General features: G+C 37.2%; 1 protein-coding gene across 1 annotated transcript in view; it reads left to right on the top strand.

Annotated features, from left to right (window-relative positions):
- The window catches only part of MSH3 (mutS homolog 3), a 108,694-nt gene that overhangs the window by 28,821 nt on the left and 53,346 nt on the right, over positions 1–26,527 (top strand). The window contains exons 9-12 of the mRNA XM_062600119.1: positions 10,046–10,158; positions 11,264–11,378; positions 14,823–14,907; positions 15,499–15,608. Coding sequence (XP_062456103.1) covers positions 10,046–10,158; positions 11,264–11,378; positions 14,823–14,907; positions 15,499–15,608 — 423 coding nt within the window. The remainder of the gene's footprint in view (positions 1–10,045; positions 10,159–11,263; positions 11,379–14,822; positions 14,908–15,498; positions 15,609–26,527) is intronic.

Here is a 26,527-nt window from a genome sequence, read left to right as displayed (position 1 = left end):
TCATGGATCCAAGTGCAGAATTTGTTACGATGTAGCTAATTTTGACTGCTGATCAGTTTCCAGATAGGGGTCAGAATATTATTTTCTGTAATGTAGACAAGGCATAGATACATTCTTCCTGGAGGCCTTTCAGCTCTTCCATTCCCACATGTCATCTGTGTGGAAAGTACAACCATCTGCTCCCTGGCCTTCTCCCTGTATCAGACCCTCCCTGAGGAGCTCCACATTTTCTCTCTAGCAGTCCAGCCTAACAATACAGCTAGATAGTCGTCAGATGACTGCTCTTTTGTGTTATTGTTAATATATAGGTAAATATTTATTTATTATAAAGGGTTCTGAGCTTTCCTTGAACAAAGTTGAAAACCAAGGATGCCATGTCTTTACTGACAACACAAAGATGTGTAAGCGCCTGGTTAGAGCTAGATCCCTTCCTGGGAGCCATTAGCCTAAAAGGACTTTTTTTATGCTCCTGGATGAAAAATGCATGTATGGCCTTGCTGCTTGCAGAAGTGACATACTTTCTCAGTGTGGTCAGTTTTGGATGTTCAGTGCTCCCATTACATTTACACAGCAATTTTCATGCTGATTAAAAAACAGTATTTATGTTTTTGACAGTCCTTGGTGGGTAGGGTTGTGGTAGAAGTGTGGGAAGTTAGTTCAAATATTCAATATGCAGCTTCAACATGGGTTTTTTCTTCAATCCCGTGAAGAAATCACTAACTAGAATCTGAGATTCTTTCCAGAAATACGTTGTATTTTAGCCATCTGCTTTTAATTTTTACTTATTTTAGCAGCCTCACCTAGGAAACAGTTTCCTTTCCTGGAGAAAGTACTGAATGTTTTGCATATGTGTGTATAGGTTCCAGATAATTTTGAATGTTTTGATAGCCAATGAAGTTTCAAATATATTAAGGTAGTAAATGCCTAGGAGATTTTTTGCTCATGCACAGCTCTGAAAGGGAGATTATTAAAATGTGATGGGAAACATTAAATGCTGTACTACATTTTGTTCAAATTGAATTTGGTCCATTACTTTTGGTGCTAGTGAAGATACATGTTTGCGTAAGAGACACACTAGACTATTTTTCTGTCAGCTTGAGCCTAGAATGTGGTTGTAATAGTGAGTTTTAATGACAGTAGGCAGTGATTTGAGAGAAGAGCAATGATTATAATTTCACTGCAAGATCTAGTGGGTGGGAGACCATTCCAAAAAGGTTAGAAGACACTTGCTTTAGAAGAACTGAAACAAAAGCGCTTTGTGCTCAAAAGGTTCTCCTGTTAACATGGACAAAGTTTCATGTTTCTGTCAATCAAAATGAGTATGATCTGATAACATGTAAACTTCTAGACCAAAAACAGTGTGTTCATTTTTGAAAAGTATATCAAGGTCAGTCTGTCATCTGTTTCCTTCCGTCTGCCCCTACAGAATTCTTTGGTGTCTTTTGGTTCTAGTGGCTCTTTTTGTTAGTTTATTTATTACTAAGTTTTATGAAGCACTTGAATGTGTATATATCTTTTAAATCATTTAAGGAAAGGTGTAATATTTACAATTACAGAATATATACTGTGGAGCTCAGTTTCTGTCGTCCAGCCTGTGACTGGCAAGGTAGACTTTCTCTTACAACTCCCCCCCCCCCCCCTTAAAAAAAAGAAAAGAAAAAAGCAGTGGTTTTCTTGAAAGTTTTGATGGCCAGTTATCACTATATTACAAAATAATATAAAATAGTTACAAAATGTCAAACACACAATAGAAACATAATCAAACACTGTTTGATTATGAATTATCTCAAGTATTTCTTTATATGATCAGATTCAACAATATATTTCAATAGAGCATCATCTTTGTAAAAGTAAATCTGTTGGGATGGATTATAGCTGGCTCTAGGGGAAATATATGAAAAGCAGATTAAAATGATTATATAAATTCCTGGACTACATTTCTGGTTTCTTTTCCAAACTGTTGTGTAGATGGGACTTTTCATTTTGACCCTGATGTTGCTTCTCTACATTAGATTTATTTTCCCTAAACACTGATTTTGTTGTAGTTTCCAGGGACAAGAGTTTTCTGCATGTTTCTAGTATATGTTATATACCAGAAAACTTAGACATTCAGCTCCTAGTAGTGGTTTTGGTAAAAAGCAATAGTTGTTTTGTGTTCCTTGCTGCAGTATTTCCTTTTAATGTACAGTAATATTAGCCACAGTGTCTGTTAGAAAGAATAATCAGAGCTGATAAATGTGGTCCTGTCACCCTCACCATCTCTTCTCCTCACTTTTGTTGAGCCATTTTGCTATGCTAAGCCAAAAGAAAGCTGTTCTTTTCTTTTGCTATGCATTTTTTTCCAGTGCAGTGTGCTGAAACTGCTTGGTGCAGTCAAAAAAGCTCCACAGCCATCAGAGAGGAAGGAATAGGAATGTGCAACCAGGGATCCATACAGATGCATTGATATCAAAGGTGGTACCATGATAGTATCTACATTGGCATGGGTATCTGTGGAACTGCAGCTGTAATGTGGCTGAGAACAGACACAGTAATCAGTAAGAGCCAGTGCTAAGTGATTTATATGATATTGTAATAAAATAATAGTTCATTCCATTCATGATGGAATGAAGTGTGCTTGTCCGGCTGTAAGTTTTTTATGAAGTTTAAGATTTCCCATGAGAAGGAAGAAAATAGAAAGTGACCCTATCTGGTGGGAAGAGAACAGATAATTAATGTTTTGTGCAGTACTTGGCAAGAAGGTGCACAACAGAGAGAAGGGGAATGAGCCGTTCCTTAGCAAAGGGGGTGAGACACATTTCACAGCCTGTCAGCTAGGTACGGAAAAAGAAGACAGGGAAAAGAATCTTCCACATCTGTTTTTAGGACATGTAGCATAAATATGGAATTTCTTTCGTTTCTGTCACCTTTACGTTATTTGTCTTTAACTATATTACCCATTTGGAGTTTAGAAATAATTGGATTTGCCTTTTCTCTGGTTCCCCCCACCTTGACTTAAGGTTGATTTCAAGCTAACTTGCCAGCATCTAAGCATTCGGTTCCTTGAAGGTTCTTGATGCAGGGTAACTGAGCTGCTCTGGCAGGGTGAAGCAGCTTCCTACATCCTCCTATGTAAGGACCAAGGGGATGGTAAGATGCCGTGGATTATTTTAGGGCCCAGAAATACTGGGATCTTTATGGAGAAATTTTGGTAACTATTAGCTGATAAACTCTTTAGCATGCTGCCATATGCTTGAACTCGGAGTATTTCAAGGTTTGTAGAATAGCATGCATTATCTGGAATTTGTTGAACTGTCGTCTGACAGAAAGTTACCAAAATGAAATCATCTTTCTAAAGAAGAAATGTGTGCTAATTTGGTTGGAAAATTACATCCTTATATTTATATAATTAATGTCAGAAAATCTAAGGCAGATGGCACAAAGCAGGCCACAAAACATGCACTACTATGGGGGGACTGGATGGTGTACAGAAGAGAGAGACAAGACATACAGTGGTCATCCCAGGTTGTCATGAGTAATTGATTGAATTTGTCTTGATTCTGTCCTTGCACACACATTGCTTCAGAAAGAGGTATTTTCCATGGTAGGGTGTCACTGGGGAAGTGTTTAGTTACTGTTAATGTAGCATGAGAAGTACTTGGGTGGAAGAGGGAAGCTTCTTTTTGTTTTGTTTGGGGGATTCTTTTTCTTCAGTTTCTTATATCCTCCCAATGTCATATACTGCGTAGTGCATGCAAAACAGGGGGAAATATTGTTGGAAGTATGGAGAAAAAACTCTACTGACTCTGTACAGCAATTATACCACTGCATGAGACACTGAAGATCACTTAAATAGTACTGTGCATAGGATGACAAAATGCTCTATATTGTCATTTTTTTAGAAGTAAATTGTATTTGCTTTGTATGTTTAATTGAAATGAATTCCTGCTACATTAGAAATTAGAGCTGTGGCTTATTTGTTCCCCATCCTACTTGTGTGTTTGTTGTTTATTCACACTCATACCTGTTGGAGAGAATTTATATTTTTTCAGATATTTTTTTCAGTGTACCAAGATTGTTTTGAGTTCTCATCTGGTCTTACAACATTCTTTGTAATCTCTTCAGCTTCATACCATTTGCAGTTTGACTCGAATTATTCATTCTTTCAGTTGAAAATACTGAATGCTACCAGATGCAAGATTGAGCTTTATGGAACTTCATTTTATGCAGTCTTTCATTTTGTCGGCAAATCACTAATACCATTCTGAGTATTGTTCTCCAGCAATTTTTGTACCAACTCTGTAGTACTTTAAATCATGTTTCTGTAGGTTGGTTATGAGAACACCATGTGAAATGGTATAAAATAACCTTACTGAAATCAGGCGTGTAGGAAATCATCTGCTTCTCCTCTCTCTGTTCCTCTACTATAGAAGGAACTTAAACTGATTTAATAGGATTTTCTTTCTCTTGATAAACTCATACTTGCTGCTGTTCATATTGTTTTCTTGTAGATACTTAGAAGTAATCTCCAGAAGTTCTTCATCTTTTCTGCTGGATTTCCATGAAAAGAATATAGTACATCTCGTCCCATTCTTTAGATAGACAGATGGAAAGATCCTGGAAAAGAAGTTTTGTGTGTATTTGTGGAAGTGGTAGCTGCTGGAGTGCCGCTATCTGCTTTGTTCTGTGGTACCTAATTCTGCTCTCGCAGGAGGCATATAGTGTCATACTGTGCCTACGTGCCCCTCTGGCCTTTGCTTCTCTGATAGACTCTTTGCTCTTCTTCCTTAACAGCTCTGAGTTCTGAAAGCTCAAATAATGTTTTTTTTTCTATCCTTTGGATCCAGGCTTTTGATTTGTGAGTATGTCTGGGGTCCTGCTCTTCTATATTTCTGCTAAGGTGACTTGAAAGGAATCAAGACAAACCCATTGAAGAATGTAGATAATTCTTGGTTAGTAGAAGGCAAGCACAGAGTTTTTTCCAAGTTTTTCCTTACGTATCTTTGTATATATTAAAGTGCATCAGAATTGCTCTCAGGCTTTTCAGCAGCTCCTGGCATAGTTAGGGTTTGGAGAAGGGTGGTTTGGTGAGGTAGTGTTGGATGTGGTATATGGGTAGCATACATGTGGTAATGACTATTTGGTTAGTGCAGACAGCATTGGTTTATATTATTTTGAGATTGATGGATGCTTAGAGAAGGTGACTTTGCTGCAATTTGATGCAATAATATTGTCTCTGGTATCTCTGAAGATTGTTGAGAGCAAATGTAAGACAATGCTTTACTGCGACTGGAGGAAAAAAAGCATGCTTCCAAAAATGTATTTGCTCTATGCCAAAAGAACAGCTGCCTGGAAATGTCATTGAGGCTTTGCCAGAGAAGCTAGTGGAACTCCATGCCAAGGAGAACCAAGAAAAGAAAGGATGATTGTTCTCCAGTCCTCACAAATCAGTTCAAAGCTCGGATCCCTGAGCAGCTAGGGGCAAATTATGTAATAAAAGAATCACAATGATGAAAACCAAAGGAAAAGGCTGTTATGTTTCTGCTTAGCCACGCGGCATCTTAATAAGAAAAGGCTGCACTAATGTACTTTGTTATCTGAAAGGATTAACACATCTAGGTTACCTTGCTTAATGAGCAGCATAGGTATTTTTCCCCTGACAGTGGCACACTGGTGATCCTAGCAGAGTGGTCTGTGACAGATGCAGAGAAAACAGCAGTTTGAAGTATGGGAAAATATGGAAAACAGTTGTTGGTGTTTTATAAGTCTGTGTCTGCTATCAGTAATAAAAAAATATTTCCTAAATTTTAGGAACAGAGATCTCCCTTATTAGAGTCTGTATCATTTATGAATTTATGCTATGATGTACGGATGTATGACCAAGTAGTGGAACCTGCTTCCATGCATTTGAGTAGTCCTAAAATAGAATGAGTAGGGCAGGGAAGAGTATTAGTTGAAATGTAAAATACTGGAGCAGTCAGCTTTTCTTAGGAGAACCTCCTAAACTTTACTGAAATGTCAGTTTTGATGGGTCTATGTTATTGAGGAAGTCTTCAACAATATTAGCACTTATGCATGTATACTTGTGAGTTATAGAGCAGCAATGAAGTGATTCCTGTTTCATTCAGCACACTGTGGTGAGCTCTTATCTTTATAAGCAGTATCTTCCTTAAAATGAATATTTTTATTATTTTTTTAATGGCTGAATTTCTTTAACTGAGGTTTGTTTATACTGTGTATCATAATTCTTCCAGCTTGTAACATTATTTTTTTTTAACAGTATCTTTTCCTCCCAAAATGTAGTGATATATGCTCAAGGTGACCCTGCTGAGCAGGCAGGTCGGACTGGATGATCTCCAGAGGTCCCTTCCAACCTTACTGATTCTATGATTTTAAATATTTTCCCTGCGACACCTGATGAGCAATGAATCTTTCGGTGGTTGCTTTGATTTGTCGGATAAATGGAGGAGCAAAAAGCAATGATCTTGATGATTTTGCATTTTCCCAGTATGATGATGGATAAATTAATACCTGATTATCTGTCTGATCTGTAGTAACAAACTCATAGAACAATTTAGATTGGAACATATGACACACATGTGCGCACATGTGCACACACACTCTTATCTGAATATGGTAAATATATATATATGTGTGTATAAATGTATGTGTATACGTTAGGATTCCATCCAATATGCATTGGTTTTGGACACCTTTGACTAGCCCCATCAGTGTCATGGGATTACAAGGAATGCTTCTTCTCAAAAGCATTTGAGAGATTATCAATAAAATATTGGATCTACACTTCACTGCAGATGCTCTGACAAGAATGATGTTTACAAAAGTTGATTGTAAATTGATTTCTGATTTAATAGGTGTTGGTAGATGGAGAGAGACAGCATCAACATAACCATTTCGTCTATAATCTGAAGAATGGCCTTTTAATGGTCATGTGGCTAAATAAAGGGCAGGCATGGAAAATGTTCTGCAACAAATTTTGCTTTCATACATTTTGATTAAAAATTCAAAATTTTCCGTAGGGTCTGTAGGTACGTATAACCTTCCAGTTTCTCATCTTTACCAGAATGCTTGATGCATACTTTTGGATAGAGAAGGTATCAAATATTTGTTTGAGAATGACCAGATCTGAAATAAAAAAAAATACGATATGATGAGGATCTTTACAAAACGATGAATTATCTCATTTAAATACTACATTATTTCTTGAAGTGTCTCTCCTCAATTTATGAACAAAAGTACTACTGTAAGGAGTCACTTAAGATAGACTAATTATTGCTATTCTTTGCCAGAATTTATGCTAGAGAGCTAGATAAATTTGGTTGAAAGGATTATGAAAGAAAACCACAAGCTCATTAAAGAAAAAGGCAACCATTAACTGTTGTTCTAAAAGAAGGCAGGTAGGACATGGATCATCTGATGAACTACCCCTGAAAATTCTCATTTTCGCATCAGTTCCAAGAGATTAACTCTGCAGCCCTTGCCAAGGCTTGCTGTTTTGAAGGCGATGTTATGAAAACACTGCATCTTGTATTAGTAGAAACTGAAAATAAAGTGTTGCTTTAAAAAAAACATCTCTAAGGCACTACTTACCCACTGTCAAAACTAAGCAACCGCTGCCTTGCAGGACAGGCTGAAAGGCTTGTAGTCTGCCAGGCTCCAGACAGCATTGGAAAGCTGAAGGCTGAAGCAGTGTTCTTGCAATGTGCTGCAGTGACTACGCGTGCTAATTTAGCCCCCGCAGTGAAATGGATGGTCGTGTTGGAGCAGATCATTAGTGAAGGCTGTGAAAGCAAGTGAAAGAAGCAGGGAAGAAAGTAGCTGATTGCTGTCAGAGGTTGAGAAACACCAACTAATAGTCTTTCACAGAAATCCATTTACCTTAAAAATGTTTCTGTGTTCTGAGTAGGGCTGGGGCTGAGGCAAATCCCCGTGGGTCTGAAGACCGAACATTTAATTAAATCAGTCAGTTAAAGCTAAGACACTCAAAATAAGCAGGCAATTATCTAACTTGTGTTGAGAACAATCCTGTGGGACTGAGGTGGTCTGACATGTACTATAGGAAAATAACTTGCTTTTGAGAGGATTGGCTCTCAGAGATGCACTGATCCTTTCAATAGGGAATATGTGTAGTGTAATGCAGAAAACCTATCTGCTTGGCTTTTTTTGTTGTTTTTGTGAAGTTAAAAACCCTTGTTAGAAGGATATTGATTCAGTTGTGCCCATTGGCACAATTCCAGTTTTCTAGGAGTATTCTGTTAATTTATGTCCCAGGGTAGTATGAGATTGCCACTTTCATATTCTGAAGCTAAGTTAGTTTTGTATAAATCTTTTACTGGTAGTTTTCTGCTGGCCTCTTCTTCAGGACTCATTCCAAAGATATGTATTTATGCTCAAAGGTTGCCTTATTTATTTACCTTTTTTTTAAACCAACATGAGTGTTGTATGCTGTATTAACTTCTGTGCAAACAGAATTGATGTTGTGACATCCAGCTTTAATGTCAGTTTCAAGCATTTTTGAAAAGCAGCCAATGTGGAAAGGTTGTATCTTGTGAACCCCCCACTACCTTCTTCTCTGTCTCAGATTTTGGCATCTTGGATGTACTAGCTGCCTCCCAAACTCAGATAGTGAATGGCTTTTCACTACCTAAATGACTAGGGAAATAACTGCATTGTTATTTTCTGCTGTGCTGGGTATTCAGAAAACATTGTATTAGTGTACTAACAGCAACAAGAGCATTAAGAAAAGCTCTAGACAATTCCTCAACGTGTAAGGAAAGCTATTGGTCATATGCATCTTGCAATGAGTAAATATTTTTGCTACCATCTTGCATAAGCAGGCTGTGGTAGCCAGAACCACATGAAATAGGTTGGGTGAAATTCTAACAGATTGCAAAACTGTTTGGACTCCTGTTCCAGTGCAGTTCTCAGTTACTTGCTGTTGGACTGGGAGGATGCATTGAATAGAGCTCGTTTAGCCTACTGGTGGAACAGAGCGTGTTTACTACGTTTGCTGATGTTGCTAAGTTAGTGGGAACCCCAAGTGTTTTGGGGGGACAGGATTATCGTTCAAAACATCCTTGACAAACTGGACAAGTGGTATAACAAAAACACAATGAGTTTCTGTAGGAATGAGTGCAAGATGCTGAATGTATGCAGCAACAATCAACTTCGCAAATACAAAATAGCAAGCAGTATACAAAGAAGCAGTTTTACAGAAATGTGCATTTAAAAGGCTTCAAGCTAGACAGAAGTCATCAATGTCATGTTTTTTGAAAAAAACTGTGTTCGCTCTACTTACCACTGAGTGCTATGCTAACTGAGGTTCTGTTTCCAAGCCTGGAAACTTCACAGATACTCATAAATGAAGTGGAGTGAGAGGACAATAGTGGGAATGCAGAGAGGCCTAGAATATGATCTTTGCAGAAAGGTTAAAAGAAACTGAGTCCTTTAGACTGAGTCCTTACAGAGAATGGAAGACACTTAGAATACTTAAGAAATAAGGAGAAAGGAGACAAATACTTGATTTCAGCTGTAGATAGGAAAAGATGCAATAGGTTACAGTTGGAACAAGTTGTACAGCAGGAGAAAAACCCTTTAAAGATAAAGGATACTTACATATGGTAATAGATTACCTAGCTTAATCACCATCATAGGCAATTAAGAACAGATAATGCAAATATTTAACAGGATTGATGTTAATGTGTAAATATATTTACATCTACCTTGCAGGTATACTAGACAACCTTTTCTAGGTTTTCTAGCCTTTTCAGGCTTGTTTGCTATTGCTGTTTGGTTTTCTGTTTTTCATTTTTTTTCCCTGTAATGAAAAAAAAAAAAAAGCTTTTTTAAAGGAAGAAAAGGGGAGAAAAAAAAGGCAAAGACTTAAAAATATTTTCAACTTAACACTGTAACTAATCTCTTCATTCTTTGCACATTCTCTTCTCAACAACATAAAGAGGAAAGGAAGTCCACTTCTGGTACTATTGAAGTGTTCTTCCAGAAGGGAACATAAGTATTAAAGGTCAGTCGATTTTTTTTTTTTCAGGTTACGAGATGACAGAATTAGAATAGAAAGAATGGAAAACCTCCATTTTGAATACAGCCATGCTTTTCAGCTGATTACTGATTTTTATGCAAGAGAAGTGCCTGAGATTACAGGTATGTCATTCAGAATGACTTTGAAAGATGCATCCGGTTAGCTTTTACATAGATAATCTGTTTATTTTGTACATGTTTCTTTACAGTTAGTTATATTGTTTGATTTTGAATAAAGAATAGTTTGTGTCTCATGCTCAGTCTTTCTTTCACTGCTGCTAAAACCTGCTGTAGAAGCCCCTGTTGCCCTTTATGTTACTTGCCAGGTTCAAGTCCAGATGAGCTTTGGCTTTCCTAACTCTTTCCCTGCATGCTTGGGTAGTGTTTTTGAATTCTTCCTGGGTCAGCTGTCCTTGCTTCCACCTTTTGTACACTTCTTTTTTTGTGTTTGACTTTAGTCAGGAGCTCCTTGTTCATCCATGGAGGCCTCCTGCCACCTTTGCTTAATTTTCTGCACATTGGAATGAATTTGAGTTTGGAGGAGTTGATCCTTGAAAATAATATCTACAAAGAAATGAATACAAGGCTAGCATCCTTTATTTTGCTACACCTTGGAGGGGTGTATTTAGACAAATTTAAATTCACGCATTGTATAGCAAGTGAGGGAAATTATGTAGCCATCTGAACTGTTTCAAGTTCCTATATGAGTTGACACTCAAGGAATAGAACAACAGTTTTGAAAAGTGTTTCTGTGTTTGTCCTAGTTTATTTCGTTTGGAGGGGCTAATTTTTACTTTTTGCAATAAGCATTTTATGTGGAGTTATCATGGAGTGAATTTTCCTATTGTTGCAGCTGAAACAGGGACAGTATTAGAGTAGTGAAGAGAAATACTATCAAATGTATAAAGCTGTGTTATAAAGTTCTTAATTTGTATGTGTAGAAATTACTTATGCCTAAAATCAGTTATTCTTTTGAGGAAAGGCCTGTGGAGTACAGTATTTTCTATTTCAGAATGTGTTTGTATTATTATGTTCTACATTCTTTGGATTCATAAATGTTACTTTGGAAGCTCAAAACAAAAAACTTTTTGTTGATTTATAGACAGCAGAACACTGTATGCATAATATAGATCAGATTTCTATTTGATTGAATTGAAAAATAGATTGTTTCTAAAGTGTACGAGTAGTAAACTGTGACTTTAAAAAGGAAAAAATATTTTTCTTTTAGGTCCTCAAAAACTATCTGTAATACTAAGCTTGGATAAGCCTGTTATTTGCTCTCTGGCAGCAGTAATTGCATACCTCAAAGAATTTAATCTGGAAAAGATGCTTTACAATCCAAGGTAAGTTCCCTTATATAAATCTTAAATACAAAACACCAACGACATACCAGTGATGTCTTGTAAATTCCAGCAGCCAACTTCCTTTCAATGAAATGGGTCGACCTGCTAAAGTGATACACATAGTCTTTGTGAAAATGTTACTTTACATAATGAGAACCAAAAGAATCAAATGCTCTTTTCTTTAAGTGATGTGTAATGAAAATCTTTAGAGTGTTTGTTCTTCTTGTCATTACTATCAGTAGTGTACATGAGCTTGCCCTACTGCTAAGGGCTATTAAAAACAAAGTGCAAAAACTGATAGATTCTAAGAAGGGATATATTTTTTTTAAAGTTTATTAATAAATACTAGTCATCCTATCTTAACCTCAGCTTCTGTTTTATTTTGTGACCAAAATTTGGGGCAGTTGCTTTCTAAAGACTTCTGTGCAGTAACTTTGCAGATGTTGTTTTATTTTGCCACAGAGATGTGTTAATTATTTTCTGTAGCTCTGGAAGCATGTATAAATGCTAATGTGTTGTAATGTTGAGACAGTACAGAGCAGGTCTGTTTGAGTCAATGAATCAAGTTACCGATTAAAAAGAAAACAGATCAGTGTAACGTCCTAGCCCTTAGAAAAATTCTGAACCTGGTTGGTTCAGTGATACTTAGGGATCAATAAAAGAAGATTGTGGAAAGGCCTTCGCTACTTCTGTAAGGTTACTTGAGAAACACATAGCCATGGAAAAAACTTGTCTTCCCTGAAGTAATCTGAACTGTTAGGGTTATTAGACATGTGCTGTTTGATATTAAAAAATCCTAATGGGATTATGCAGATGCGTTCAAAGAAAATGGAAAGATATAACCACTCAAACATTTTTTTAAACCATTCTGCACAATTATAAAGGATGGTTATTCTACTTTGCGTAGACTTAAGAATGACATTAGGATTTGTTAAATGACAGTTTTACTTGTAATGAGTCCTGTGCAAAATACTCTCTTGGCTGTCTCAGTATTCCTCTCTCTTGGGGGCAGATAGGCTTTAACAAAGTAAGCCTGACTACAAGGTAACCTACAAATATTTACTCTCAGTTGTAGATAATTCATATGTTAAATGAGATTCTTTTAGGATCAAACCTCATTTTGATGGGCTTCTACATCAGAAGAGTAATACAGCACATCAGAATTTCTTGCAAGGATTTTTGTTGATACCCTTGCTGCAAAACCAAAACTGGCTTTTAATACTTGTTTGGAGGCTTCTTCTCTGCTATTTCAGTCCATAAATTCCCTACAAAATGTTCTGCATGTTTTTATCAAGTTCTGACCCAAGCTGAAGGAAGATGAAGATGTGGGAAGCAAAACAAGTTCTGTGCTGTGACATCTGGAATTGTTGGCTGGGCATGTTCTGCAGTTGATCTTGGCTGCTATTCATGTACTCTTAGCTCTCAATTACTAGGGTTAATAGCAAGGTGGAGTAACTTGGAGAAAGCAAACACCTGGATAATATAAAGCATAAATAATTTATGTTGTGAAAACAACGTTAGCATATTTGCTTTTGAAAGACTAGTAAACAGAGCTTGCCGTGGACCAGAGGTAGCTGTTTTTAAATGCCATCAGAGAGCAAACTTGCTGTGAACGGAGTATGTTCTGGGTTCAGTGCCCTGAAGCACTGGATCTCAGCCAGGTGAAGAGTGCAAAGACAGGAGCCAGTAGATTCACGATCCTGAAACTTGCTCATGGATAATTGAGATTTGATAGAAATTGAGAGTTGATAAAAACATCCAAAAGCATCTTTCAGGAAGATTTTTTTTTTAAAAAAAAAAAAAAAAAAAAAAAAAAGCATAGTTCTGTCCTGGCTGAGTTTAAGAGGTGACAGAATTGAGTAGTGGCAAATCAAAATGCAACAGCTGAGGAAACTCTGGGTTAGGTAAGTCCCAGAGGATAAAGAGGTGCTTTGTGAGAGTGGGTAGGATTCAGTGTTGGTTATAGGGATTCAAAACCAAGCTGAGATTGTTCCTATTTAATCTTTGCCAGTACCAGCACCTGTGACTGAAGATAATAAGGGAATATTGTTTTGTTGCTCATAATATTGTGTACTTTGGAAAGTGCTACTTCTTTTGCCTCTTTTTTTTTTTTTTTTTGCCGAACAGCTTTGCTCATTGTTGGGATGGCACTCTGGAGCAGAATAACGCTGTCTGTGGGGTACCATTCTGAATCAGTCGTTCTTTCAGACTACTCCAGAACTTCTTGAGGGCACTCGATTGAACCTACTTTTGTCTTTAGTTTCTGCAGAAAATTTGACCGATTATTCAGGAACAAAATTGCTGGCAGGTCAAAGAGGAACATGTAACATGAGCATGTAATATTAGTCTCTGAACATGTCATGTTTCTGTAAGTTTTAGTACTTTTTTTTTAATATAGTAATAGTGCAGCTGTATGCCTATCAAAAATTTGAGAACTCTGCCACAGAGACCTTACTGTCCAGTGCATTATTTTTTTTTTCTTTTTTTGAAAAGTCAAGAAAACAGTTTTAAATCCTATCCAGCAAGTCATTCTTTTCAGTCTAAGACAACTGAAGAAATGTGTCCTCGATTTCGTGCAAAGAGCAGTCAGCAGTATGATTAACCTAGACAATCATGACTTGATTTGTCAGAATCATTTAGTGAGTATCTTGTACTTGCCTTTCCTGTCCCAACTATCACATGTGTATGTCTGAGACTGAGATAATTTTCACATCTAATACCACTGGGTTTTTTTAAGCTTGGTTCTGTTCTGTGTTTTGCTCTAGTTGTATGTAGAAATCACAATTTTATTTGGGCTGGTCTTTTCCTGTTCTGTTAGCTAATGTCAAAAAGTCAAGTCATTTTGGTCATGGTTATGTCATAGTAAAGATTAGAGAAAATAGTTTAAATATACCATTTTTATTTTCCTTAATAATTATACTAACAAATTGTTTAAAAAATTATTAATTGTAAAATATATATGTATTTTGATATGCTGTTTTGAGTTGTATTAAAATCTGCTTGACTCTCAAAGTATAAATTCTTAATCCTAATTCTAATACTGTAAGTACAGCGACCATAACGGAGCACCAACAAAAGTGTGTGCTACTTAAATTGCTTTATAGACTGAAGAAGGGATGCTTCCTTAACCATTTAATGGGTCAGGATTAGAAGATGTCAGGAGAGCTGGATTTTATACTGAGCTTTGTCAGAGTCATTGTAGAAAATTGGGCAAATGATTCTTCAAATCTCATTTTCCCCATACAGTAAAATGAAAGATGCTATTAGTGTTCAATTGTTTTATTTATTTGAATAGCTTCTAATTTCTTACTTGATTTCTTTTTGGTTCATATGGTTGATGAATTCTCTAATGTGAGAGACTCAATAAGTGAAAGACTTAGTGTTTCACTGTTATGTCTCTTCCCATGTTTAAAATCTAACATCTGAAATTCTCCCCCCACCCAGTAATTTCAAACGGTTGTCAAGTGAAACTGAATACATGACAATTAATGCAACAACGATGAAAAATCTTGAAATTTTGCAGAATCAGGTAAGGACAAATGTAATGATGTATTAATACATACTGATATTTCCAGAGCTGTTTGACATATTGTTCCCAAGGAAGTTAATTAAGTTAGCTTGAAACTCTTAACTCAGAAAATTTAAATTATTTTAGATGGGATCAAACTGGAGGAGGAGTGCTTTTTCAGATACATAAATGACAGTTAATCTCTATTGCCTTTTAACATGAATCAAAAGCCTTACTGCACTTTGGCTAGCAAAGAGCTTTCCTAAAATTTGAAAGTTCCTGAGCAACTGCAGTCAAGTGATCTGACTGCAGCAGGGTTTGTTTTTGTTCTGTGCTGCTGTTTTATGCGTAGCTTTTAATTAAACTTGTGGAATTTATTCCAGTTATTGTCTGAAAATGTTTTCTGCCTAGAGTGAAAATGTACTCAAGTATCTTACAACTGCTAAGCATACTTACATAAGACATTATTTGTGGAAAAAAAAAAGATTAGTAGAGGAACATGTCATAGTTGCAGTATCTTAAAGCCTGAACAGAATGTTTAAGTGGTATTGTGAAGATCCTATATACGTAATTGTTTAATTAAAGATAGCAAGGCTATTTTTATTATTTTAGACTGATATGAAAACAAAAGGAAGCCTACTCTGGGTGTTGGATCATACTAAAACTTCCTTTGGACGTCGGAGACTGAAGAAATGGGTAACCCAGCCTCTTATGAAGTCCAGGTGAAGTATCTCTACCTTATATTAAATCGATATTTTAAGATTATGAAGTTGAATATGGCCAATGGATTTATTTTTCTCTAAAGTCTGAGAATCACAGCAGAGTTTACAGAGGAAATAAAATGGTAGAAGATGTGGTTGTTGTGTGTAAAGGTCTGAAAGATTTAGACCTCTCTATTTGCCACAGTGCATCTAGGTTGTTCAGCAAATGTAGTGTTGGAGCAGGTTAGAAATTGCTGTGCAGAATCTGTTTGGAGACCAGTCTGATGCAGCATCCTCCTCCTGGCAGTGGCTGAGAATGACTTCCTGGTGGCCAATGCTTTATTCCTAACCTTGCCAGTCAGTGTTTGATGTAAGTCTTTCTGCAGAAGGATTTACATCCCTAATCTATTATATTTGTTCTTATGTAGTTGTGGATGTTTGTTATTCGTGTATGGAGTCTGCTGCATATGAAATTTATTTTCTTTTGTTAATTTTGAAATGTGCTAATTGTTTGCTCACTTTTGTATTTGGAGCTGTGCTTGTTATGTAATGCTTTAGAAATGATTTATTCTGTAATAACTCTCATGTTCATCTTGATTTGTCTCTGACTTGAAACAGTCTGTCTTTTCTAATTTCTCTTTGCAGTCTCTATTGGAGTCTTGAACTTGAATATGTAATAAATAACAGTATTACAGTATTTCTGTAGATGTTTGCCTATATTTTAAAATTTGGATCTATTCCTTCAAATGTGCATTCCCTGAGAACTGTTGATGAAGAACTTACTCAGTGGTTGGGTTGTTTGCTTCAGCTGTTTCATAAAGAAATTCCTGTTGATTTGGTTAACCAGAATAGCTTGTTCTCTTCTGTTTTGCATTTGTTTTTTGACTTTCTAAAAGGCAGGTTTTAAATGAACAGTGACCTATCCTAATGTCTAGCTTCTTGCTGTTGTTGGTAATCAGTGAATATTTCTACAGAAGCATTTTTTTTGTCTTGACTAACTTTAATATGTTACAGCATTATGGTTCTGAACCATAGCTATTCATTTTTTTAATTAGTCTTTTTATATGGATCTTTGTCATTAGCATAAAGAAAAGTACAAAACTAACTCTTTTGTTCCTCCTATTTTATTGTTGTAGATTATTGGAGTCACCTTTTCCTTAAGAGGGAATGCTGCTGCTTTGAAAGTATCAAGGTGCAGTTTCTGGCAGGGGTTTAATCTGGAGATTTCAATCCCTGTCCCCTTCTTTTTTCCTTCTTCTGATAATAGCTGGTATTACACAAGATAACTTGAACACTTTTTTTTTTTAACCTACTTTAAACAAATGTTTCCGACGTACTGTTCCCAAATTGTACTAGATGTTTTGGGAAGTATTATTTGGGAAGGTGGCTGGATGGGATTTTTGGCCACTTTACCAGTAATTTTGAAACTTTGGTTCTTTTTCAGTGGTTGAGGCACCCTACAGCCTTTTGGGAACATTTTTATGGAGTTGTCGGTGGGGGGAGCCAGAGCACAGGCTCTGGTCAGGTACAGAAACATCCCAGAGGATGGGGCCTGGAAGAGGAAAAACGACCTCTAACCATTTTGCCAAATGGTCACGTATGTGTTGCACCAGGTGAAACATAGTTCAACAATAAAACAGATGGAGTCCTTATCTGGTCAGAGGATAGAAGGCTGCTTTTTGAGGACTTAAGGCTTTTTTTATTAACTAGAAAATTTAATTAAAGTTCTTGGTCTCCATGCAAAACCAGCTTTAGATGTTTGCAGGTTGGGTTCCTCCCCTTTCCCCTCTGCTCTTTGTTGCCTTTAGGGAATTGATACTTTCCTTTCTGAGCCTTATTTCTCAGTATGGAAGGAAAATCTATGGTTAAAGACATAATAATACTCTTTAGTTGGAGCTAAAAAAAAAAAAAAAAAAAAGTACCTTGTTTCTGTGTATATCTCCGTTTTTGACTACAGACTGTGATTTCATGTACAGCAGCGATTTGGCAGCGTTGTTTCCAGTAGTGCGCGTAGGGAGCGTTCTGCAGTGGTAACTCACCTGTGCCTCCTGCGCTGACACTTGCAGCGCAAGTAACGTTTCTGTAATGCATCTTTTCCAGTCGGTGGGTGGGTGCGTTTCCCTTGGTATATCGAAAAGTGAGAGGGTGTAATTACTGCTTTATACTTGGTGGTTGAAAATCACTTGGGATGATGACTAGATTTCCAGGGAAGGAAAAATATACCAGGTTCGAGTAAGAGGTAAAATATGTACAGATATCTTATCTGGGCAAACTTGAAGAAACCATTAGGTCATCAGTGATGTTACGTATTTTGAGGTTCCAAGAAGGAATTTTAAACGTTAAGCCTGTGCAACTCGAAAAAGAATTGGCTTAACCAAGGGAAGTGCAATGTTCTCATTTACTCACCTTGTTACACAAAGATGACAGAGGTAAGAATGTATTCATCATAGAGGTTTTTATGAGGAATCAGGAAATTTGTTGTTGTTTTGTGAACTACAGAAAAGTTATCTTGCCTCATCTGTCTTGCTTTTGAAATGTGAATTCCACTGAGTTCCCCTTTTGCCTAACCTCTGTAAGGGGAATGGAAAGAAAAAGAGATAATAAGCTGAGTTGGTTGGAACACTTTTCATCGAATAAAACATGCTGTTTCCTTGTAAGGTCATGGGCTTTCATCAGGAGGAGAAAAGATGTATATTGTCATATTTGATAGCCTAAGGCACTGGTCACAGGAAGCATGTGTGTGTGTGTGTGTGTGTGCAACACTTAGAAGTTGCTTTTTTCTAAAGCAAAATTTACATGAATCCCTGAATTGTGGAAGTTGACACAAGACAGGGCTTCTTGGATAGCTACAGAAGAGGAGAGAGAGAAGCCTGTTGCAGGCCTACCATCTGGTTAGCCTCTTTTCACTTGTTCTGGTGTGGTATACAGCAGACGTGTTGCTTTATAGCTGCAGTATAGGAAAATATAAAAAAGTTGCTTCTCTACACATGGACTAGCTGAAGCCTTACCTCTGTAAAATGTGTCTTCTCCTGTCTTTCCGTTATGCCCATGGTTACTCCCTTCCATCCTCAATTCCTGCATCTTCCCCCTCCTGTTCCCTACGTCAGCTGCCGTGGCTGGCTCCAGACTGCAGCTCTGCGGCTTGGCCAGGCAGAGGTCCAAACAGGACAGGTAACGATTGAACTGCTGTTGCGTTAATTTGGGTCTGTGTGCCTTGTCCGGCTTTTGATTCTTGCGCAATTAGTAGAAATTTTGTTTCCTTGAGATCAAGGTAACACCTTAGTCTGCTTGTTTGAGTGGGTTGGAATTGAATGAAGGGTTGAAACTGAAAAATGCAGATGGGTAGCACAATTACATGAAGGTTTGTTATGCCTATCATAAACCAGGCTGTAAAGCTAATAAAGTTGTGTCTAGGTGCTGAAAGTATAAGTTCAGATAAATGATGGATGCATAATACAAAGCATTTTCTAGCCATTATAGAGAGTTTCTTTAGAATTTCATTCCTATGCAGAAAACTCTGTAGCCCACATGTATAGAAAGCATTGCATAAGAGTCTTTTTTTTTTTTCCTCATCTATTCCTGGAAAGGTAGAATCTCTCTTGAATGTCAGTGGGCGGACATCATGAAATGGCATTTCTAGAACTGTAGCTGAGGGGAAGGTAGAGACTTTGTTATTTAAGCGGAAAAATAGCCTGGAAATTGCTATTGTTTATCTGTGCTGCAAAAGTGTTTAGTTTACAGGTTATAGAAATATTTATAGTGCAAAACTTGAAAATGTTGGGTGGAGTGGGGTGGGTAGGCAAACAGAACTGATAAAATATTTGACGTGGATGTGACACGCGAGCACATTAGTTTGTAAAGTGCTCTGGTTGCTTTTTTGGAGCAGTATCCAATTTCTTGAGGGTGTTTTTGGTTTGAAGTAGCTTCAAGAGAGTGAGTGATTCACAGCTGTATTTCTTTAGTATTTTGTTGACTTAGTTTTTCAGTATATTATATATGTGATACGTAGAAGTTCATGTAACAAGGCTACTGATAAGCTCATGTAATATGGTATAAAGCTTGCGAATTATAAAGAGCAGAATGTCCTGAACGCAGCATTTGGAAGTGATGCAACCTTTGGCACCGAAAGCTTGCTCAGAGCTTTGGGAGCTAATAGACTTTGTCCTTGTCAGCGTGTGTTGAAAGAGACCTTCTGTCCTAAAACCACCGGTGTGATCACCCGCAATTTAACATCCGTGCTCTAGGGATACGTGTGTCAGTTCTGGTGTACAGCAAGTCAGGAATACCCTTACTTTGCTCGAGTAAACTAAGAGTACGCAGTGTCACAGGAAGAGAGAAGAGAACAGAGATCTCACCAATGTTTTGGGCCTCTGCCATAACGGGGAATTTGTTAGATCAAAGGGAGCAGCACCCACTGCAGCAGGAGGTCTAAGATCCCTGTCCCCGCTTTCTGTGCGTGATCCCAAGCCTGCAGGCAAGGAGTAGCGAGCACGCAGCTCTGCGCTCTCCAGGGCTGCCGAGCGTCCCGGCATCCTGGCCCCTGTCTCTGCCGCAGGGGGGAAGAGCCTGGGGGGGTAGGTGCGGCTCTCCTGGTTCCTTCAGGCTGAAGCGTAGAATTAGCTTGTAAATAGTATTCTGGAACGTATCAAATACCTGCTGATCCAGCCTCTATTTTGGGGTGTCCCAAAGAGATATCAACAAATCAAACACTTGCAGCCTCTTTATGGTGAGCTTCCATTTCTAGCCCCACATTTGCCCTGTCCTGTCAATGTATTCCTGCTTTACTGGGACACGGTTCTTATCTTCAAGACCCACTGGTTGCGAGAAAGTGATTATAGGACTTTAATGGTTGGAAACCTCTGTGTGATTTCTTGCCTGTGTTTGTGATCAAATTTGATCTTTTGTTAAAGGTGATGTTTGCATCTCAAGGAAGGGGAAAAAAGTATATATTTAGAGAGTTGATAAATATCCTTTTAACTTTTTTTCTCCAGGCCAGACAAACCAAATTTTTAATTACCTTTCAAAAAAAAATTTTTTTTTTTCATTTTCTTGATGATTCTTGTAGTCTTTGTAGTGCCCTGTTTTTTCCAGTTCAAATTTTCTTATTTTTGAACGTAACCAGAGCTATACATGATGCTTTTACTGAGGCTGAATCAGTGTCTGGTAGAATGCTCCTAACAATTTTTTTTTCTATTAGACTAAATATACTTTGCGTGCAAGAGCATAGAATGACCACAGCTTTAGCAGATTCATTACTGTAGACAGTTCCTCCTCTACCACTACAGAGGAGGAAGAGTGAAATTGGTGTTATTAGTGCAAGACATTTTTATTTGGATGTACTATAAAATTGGAAGAAGAGGTTCCTGTTGTAAGGAACATTGGAAATCATACTTCTTTCCTAATATAAGAATAGTGATCTAATTCCTCTCATTTGGAACATATTGAGTCTCATTATTATAAACACCCACACTTCTGTACACAAAGTAGAGTCCTAAAGGAAAGTCTTTGAAGTTTGACTTTGTCCTTCTTCCTATAACTAAAAGACATCTGGACAGTAAAACAAGCTGCCTAAGGGTCTTCAGAGGAACTTATCTCAATTCAGAGCTAAATTGGTTACTATATGATACCATCAGCATCCAGAGCTAGATAAAGATTTTTTTTTTTTTATTTTTTTTATTTTTGCAGAGGTGATTTAGAAATAATATCCATCCATCATACAGTAGGATTCGGTTCCTCTTAGACACAAAGATTTTACAGCATCAATGGCAATACAAAATGCACAAATGCAGGTATAACATATGCTTGAAATCTTAAAATTGTTGTAGTAGAGGAAAAAATGACATCATCATCATGTATATTGTTTTTTTTTTTTTTTTCTTTTTTTTTTTTTTTTTTTTTTTTTTTTTCCCTGGCTGTGTTTTGGTACCATTGTATGCTGTCTCTATCTCTATAAATGTAGTAATCAGGCATTCATTCATGTAGGCTAAAGTAGCTAACAGTTCCCTCTTTTGGCACAAATGGCTGAAATATAACGTGTATGAACGTAAACAAAAGTGTTTGATTGCCATTTGCATATTTGATACAGTCTTTTAACAGATGTGAAGACAAAGTTTATAGCACTTGTGTAGTGCTTTTTGAGATCCATTCAAGAATATTGTCTTCTCATGGCCACATGTTTATTTAGAGGAAAATTGAACCTCTGTGAAGGGGAAAGAGACATTATGAATTTGGGAGTAAGTTAACACTCTTTCTCCTGTATGTAGAAAAACAAGTGAACAGATCCAGAGATGTTAATTTGTTAAGTTTCATTTAAATTTCACCATAGGGATTGTCAGGTAATCATACTTGTTTGTTCTTTTTAATTTTCGCAAATCCATATAGTTGCACTGGTCACTGCGTAACTTAACAATTCAAAATTTACCCCATAAAAGTTCCCAGATTCTAAAAAGAACCAGGTAAGTAGAAAGCCAGAGATGCACTGTTTAGAAAAAAAAACAGACAAACAAACAAACACCTACAAACGTAGTTTACTGGTTGCTTGGTGGTGATTCCACCATGGCTTTGATTTTTGACAGCGGTAATTGCTTTTTATGTGAGACAGTTTGTTTTAAAGCAGAGAGGACAGTATCCTGTACTCTCTAACATCATAAACTAATATGAAAATGTGTTCTGTAAACTATGTTCTGAGGAAAGGTCAAGCAAAAGACAAAATGTATGAATGAGAGAAAATAGAAAACAACAGAAGTCAGTGCAGCCTTGATGTTGTCCTGTGCTTGAAAGTAGCCTTATCAGATGCCCAGAGAAGGGCATGAACACGGGGCGGGTGGGCAGTTCCTTCCCTGAATGTGCTTCTAGCAATTTGCTGTTCAGGGGCTTTCTCGGGCACAGCTGATACCTTCATTTGTGTTGTCTGTGGTGGAGATCTACAGAATTTTAGTAATGCGTTTTCTTTATTTGAAGTGATATGGTTAGGGAGAATATTTGAAGTGATAGAGTTAGGCTACTTTTGATCAGGGTTCGCAGAAAACATTTGCTGTTTTGCAACTTCTTTATATTTTTCAGGCATTAAATTATTGCAACTGATAGTTTCATTTATTGGTTTTGTCTCTGAACAGATCTATTAAAATGAGTTTCAGTATTTTGCATTCACTATACTTTATCTATATCCTTGCTACAATGAATTAACCTGTATTTTCGGGTATTTGAACCTGTATATTAGCGTAAGTTAAGAGATTTGTGATAAGCGTAAGTTAAGAGATTTGTGATAACTGTGTTGAAAATATTTAAATTGTATAGAAAGAAAACTTTATATAACAGAAGATTTTGTCGTTTTTTGTACTGTGGTTTCATAATCAAACTCACTATGCTTTAAATACAATGAGCAATTGTGACATTAAAAATCTTACATTTCTGTCATTGTAAGAGAGAGATCTAAGCAGATCCGGTAAGGCTGCTGTTTGCTGGTGTGCTGTTTAGTTTAAGACGGTAAGGTGTTAATTCAGTGTAGCACATTCCTCTCTGCTGCCTTCCGTTATGTCAAAACAATTTTTAGTTCAGGATTCAAATATTTTACTAAGCTGATCTGTATTGTTTGCATATCTGGCAGTAGAATAAAATAGGGTGGTATCTCAGGATTTAATTTCGAATAGTTCTCTTAAATTAGTAGAATCTTAATTTCTGTAGTGAGTCAGATTTTGTTTAAATCTGTTAATGTTTAAACACATTGCAAAGTAATTTTATATTAATGATGCTGCTGTTAGATGGAGAATATGACAGAGGTCAGAGAGTTTCTTTTAATCGACTGACTTTTCGTGTTTTATTTCAGAGAAGGTCAGGGAATTGGATAGAATTCAGATCGCTGATATAGTTTATACTGATGGGAAAGAATAGACTAATACTGAACCTAACTAAAGAGTGAAATAGTAACTAGTTTATAAATGGAAGATAATTTCTTATCATGAACTGAGTTTCTTTGTACAATGTGAGATTCAAATTATCTAGTGATAGAGTTTTTTTCCAAATGATGCAAAGATTAACACTGCCAAACTGTACGTCAGATGTGCTGAGTAACTGTGCATTGCAGAACAAGTCTCTTTTGAGGTAATTTAATGTGTGATCAGTATAACATATTGGTGCTTGGCAAAGTGTTTATTAGGTTAAGGATGAATATTTAGGTTTAAAAACATACTTCAATATCCATTATTGGATAATTTTAAACATTTCCCTGTGCTTCCTTCCCCATACATATATAGCTGTACATAATATATAGCTGCACATAATTCTTCACAGAACTATGTTTTCTGGCTTTTGAAATAGGAATCTCAGGATGTCTTGTTTACAGGTGAAAAAAAATGGGTCATTTGATACTGGATGCTGTTCTCCTGGCCCTTTCTTATTTGTAGGATTAAAGCAGAAAAACTATGTGGATGCTTAGTTTTAGATTACTGGAGCTACAGTAACATAGCCATATGTGAGGATGATTAAAGTGCAGATTAAGCTTTGAAGGGAGCTGTTTTTGAATATCTACGTTTATTTTACATATCATTGTTTTCTGTTGGTCAAATAGATATAATCGTGCTGCTAAATGAAGTGCTGATGTTTTGAAACATAATTCTGCTGCTTTTTGTAATAAAAAATTAATAAAGGTTTTTTCTTCTTTTAAGGTATATGTGCTTGTAATTTAATGCAATATATCGCAGTCCAATAATCTTTAGTGCAGAAGAATATTCCAAGGTCCTAATAGCCATTTTGAATATTCTCTATTAAAATGGAATTGTGGTTGATGATACATACTGACCTTCTAGAAGTTCAGTGTAACAATTTGCTAGCTACAAAGCTGCATACTTCAGAGTATTTGATTTCTTCATCACTGACATTAGCCCTTATCAATTTCCTTTCCGCTGTGCAGCTCTGATTCAGAGAGCTTCACTAATTGATGCACAAAGCTTAAATCTCTGCTGTCTTGAATACGTTGTGTGGATGCCAACAGCTTGCTTGTTGGTTATTTGGTTGCATAACCTTTAGTAACCCTGCCAGCCTACACTAGATACGTGATTGTGGCTCTTAAGGATCAGATTTAAAACTCTGGGATATGTCCTGCGCTGAAAATGCACTGGACGTGTGTCTGAGCACTTCCACTGATGTGGCTGCCTCCCACCACTGCTGTTTGCAGATTGACTGACTGCCCAGAAGAACAAGAAAAATGTTTTATTGTGTGATAGTGACATAAGGGGATTGAATGTTGATCTGGAAGAAGATGGCATTCTTGCCATTTGGTGTGTAGCAGGGCTGCTAAGGAGAGCCTGCAAAATCTGTTGTTTCTCTATTCCTCTGTGCCAGGAAAAAACTGTCTCTTAGGGTAGTGGAATACTTTGGGGCCTGTGGGATGATCTGAGAGTCTGCTCTGCACTTCAGAGGTAACTAATTTGCCCAAGTAGCCCCAGGATGAAGATGGTAGAGCGTCTGCCCCTGGTTCATGTGGTGGTCATGGAGGAGTGAGACCATGTTCTCTGCACTCCATGTAGGTGGTGGCAGGTGCAATTCCTGGCATTGTATCGCAGGGCTGCTCCAGGGATGAACGTATGTGTCATTTTTGATAGATGAGAGAATGGTTTTCATGTTTTAATATAGAGCAATATGTCACTGAAAACTCCTGGCACTTAAATGCTATTAGATTTATGTGTATCTGAGTGCACATCGAGTCTTGATGTTCTCCCTTTCACGAATAGCATAATACAGTTTTAAGGACTCTTAGATTTAGCTGTCTTCAAAGCTGTAGGCCTCTGATTGCTGGTCTGTTGTAATGTCTGAAACTGGAGCTGCCTAATTTTGCTGAGTTCCTCACATATAGTATTTGTTAGCAGTTACAGTGGCAAGTGGCATGACAGTAATAGCTATGGGGCATTACGCTTGACAAACAAGGTGGGCACTCTTCCCCGCTATCTTACCTTCTAATTATGTGTTTATTTTTCATTTTCCTCTGCTGGCCGGAATCTAACCAACTCACTAGTCTGTGAGAGTAGACATGGGCCAAGCTGTATCTGCCTTGCACACGCTTTGCTGGTGTATGATGGGGCAGTATCAAATGACTGCTTTTTGCCTAACGTACAAGGATGGCTGGGTGGACGGGGACGCACAGAGCAGCAGCATGGTGAATCTGGGGATCTTTGACCTTTCTAGTCTCCTCCAGAGGATGATGATGTGTTTGAGTTTTATTATTATTTTGGAACAAATACAAGGATTTTAAAATGAGGGGTGGAATGTCTTGAGCTTTTATAGTTTGACAGAACATCACAATTCAGATTCCGACTGTGGAATTATTTGTTCAAATAAGCATTTCCCCATTGACTGACTTCAGTCCTGATATACAAAGGTTAATCTTAAACAAGCCAAAAACCCAACATGGTTCTGAATCATGTAATTATCAATTGCTGATCTGGATTAGAAACTAGAGGGACTAAATCCTAATAAATATTTATACCTTGATGGAAGAAAATGTGCTATGTATTGTTAAAATGTAAACTTTTTTTAATCTCCAACTGCTTTTCTGCAAATTTAGGGTAGGATATTCAGATTTCAGCATTGCTCACTGTATGCACTACTAGAAGAATGTGTAGATGCGGGCCCTATAGTGTATATTGGGCTGTTCTGAGCAAAGAGGGGGAGAAACAATAGGATACTCTGAGCACTCTGTGGAGCATGCAGGTGCCTTATATCCTTAATTTCTCACCTTACTGGATTCAGTCATAGACTTGTCCTGCTGCAAGCATGGCTTACAGAATTACCTGGCATAGCTTGCATTGGAACACAAAAAGCATGAGGATGTTCTTCTTTCACTCTTTCCACTTCAGCCATGCGGGGCAATGGCAGCCAGTGAGTTATGCGCTGATTTTTCCCAGAATATGTTTGGTATTTTTCATCCTTTAAATCATACTTAAGTA

The sequence above is a fragment of the Rhea pennata genome, chromosome Z, assembly GCF_028389875.1.
Source record: "Rhea pennata isolate bPtePen1 chromosome Z, bPtePen1.pri, whole genome shotgun sequence".
Taxonomy (NCBI): domain Eukaryota; kingdom Metazoa; phylum Chordata; class Aves; order Rheiformes; family Rheidae; genus Rhea; species Rhea pennata.
Note: the sequence above shows the minus strand (reverse complement) of the source record. Positions and strands in the feature narration are given on the sequence as shown.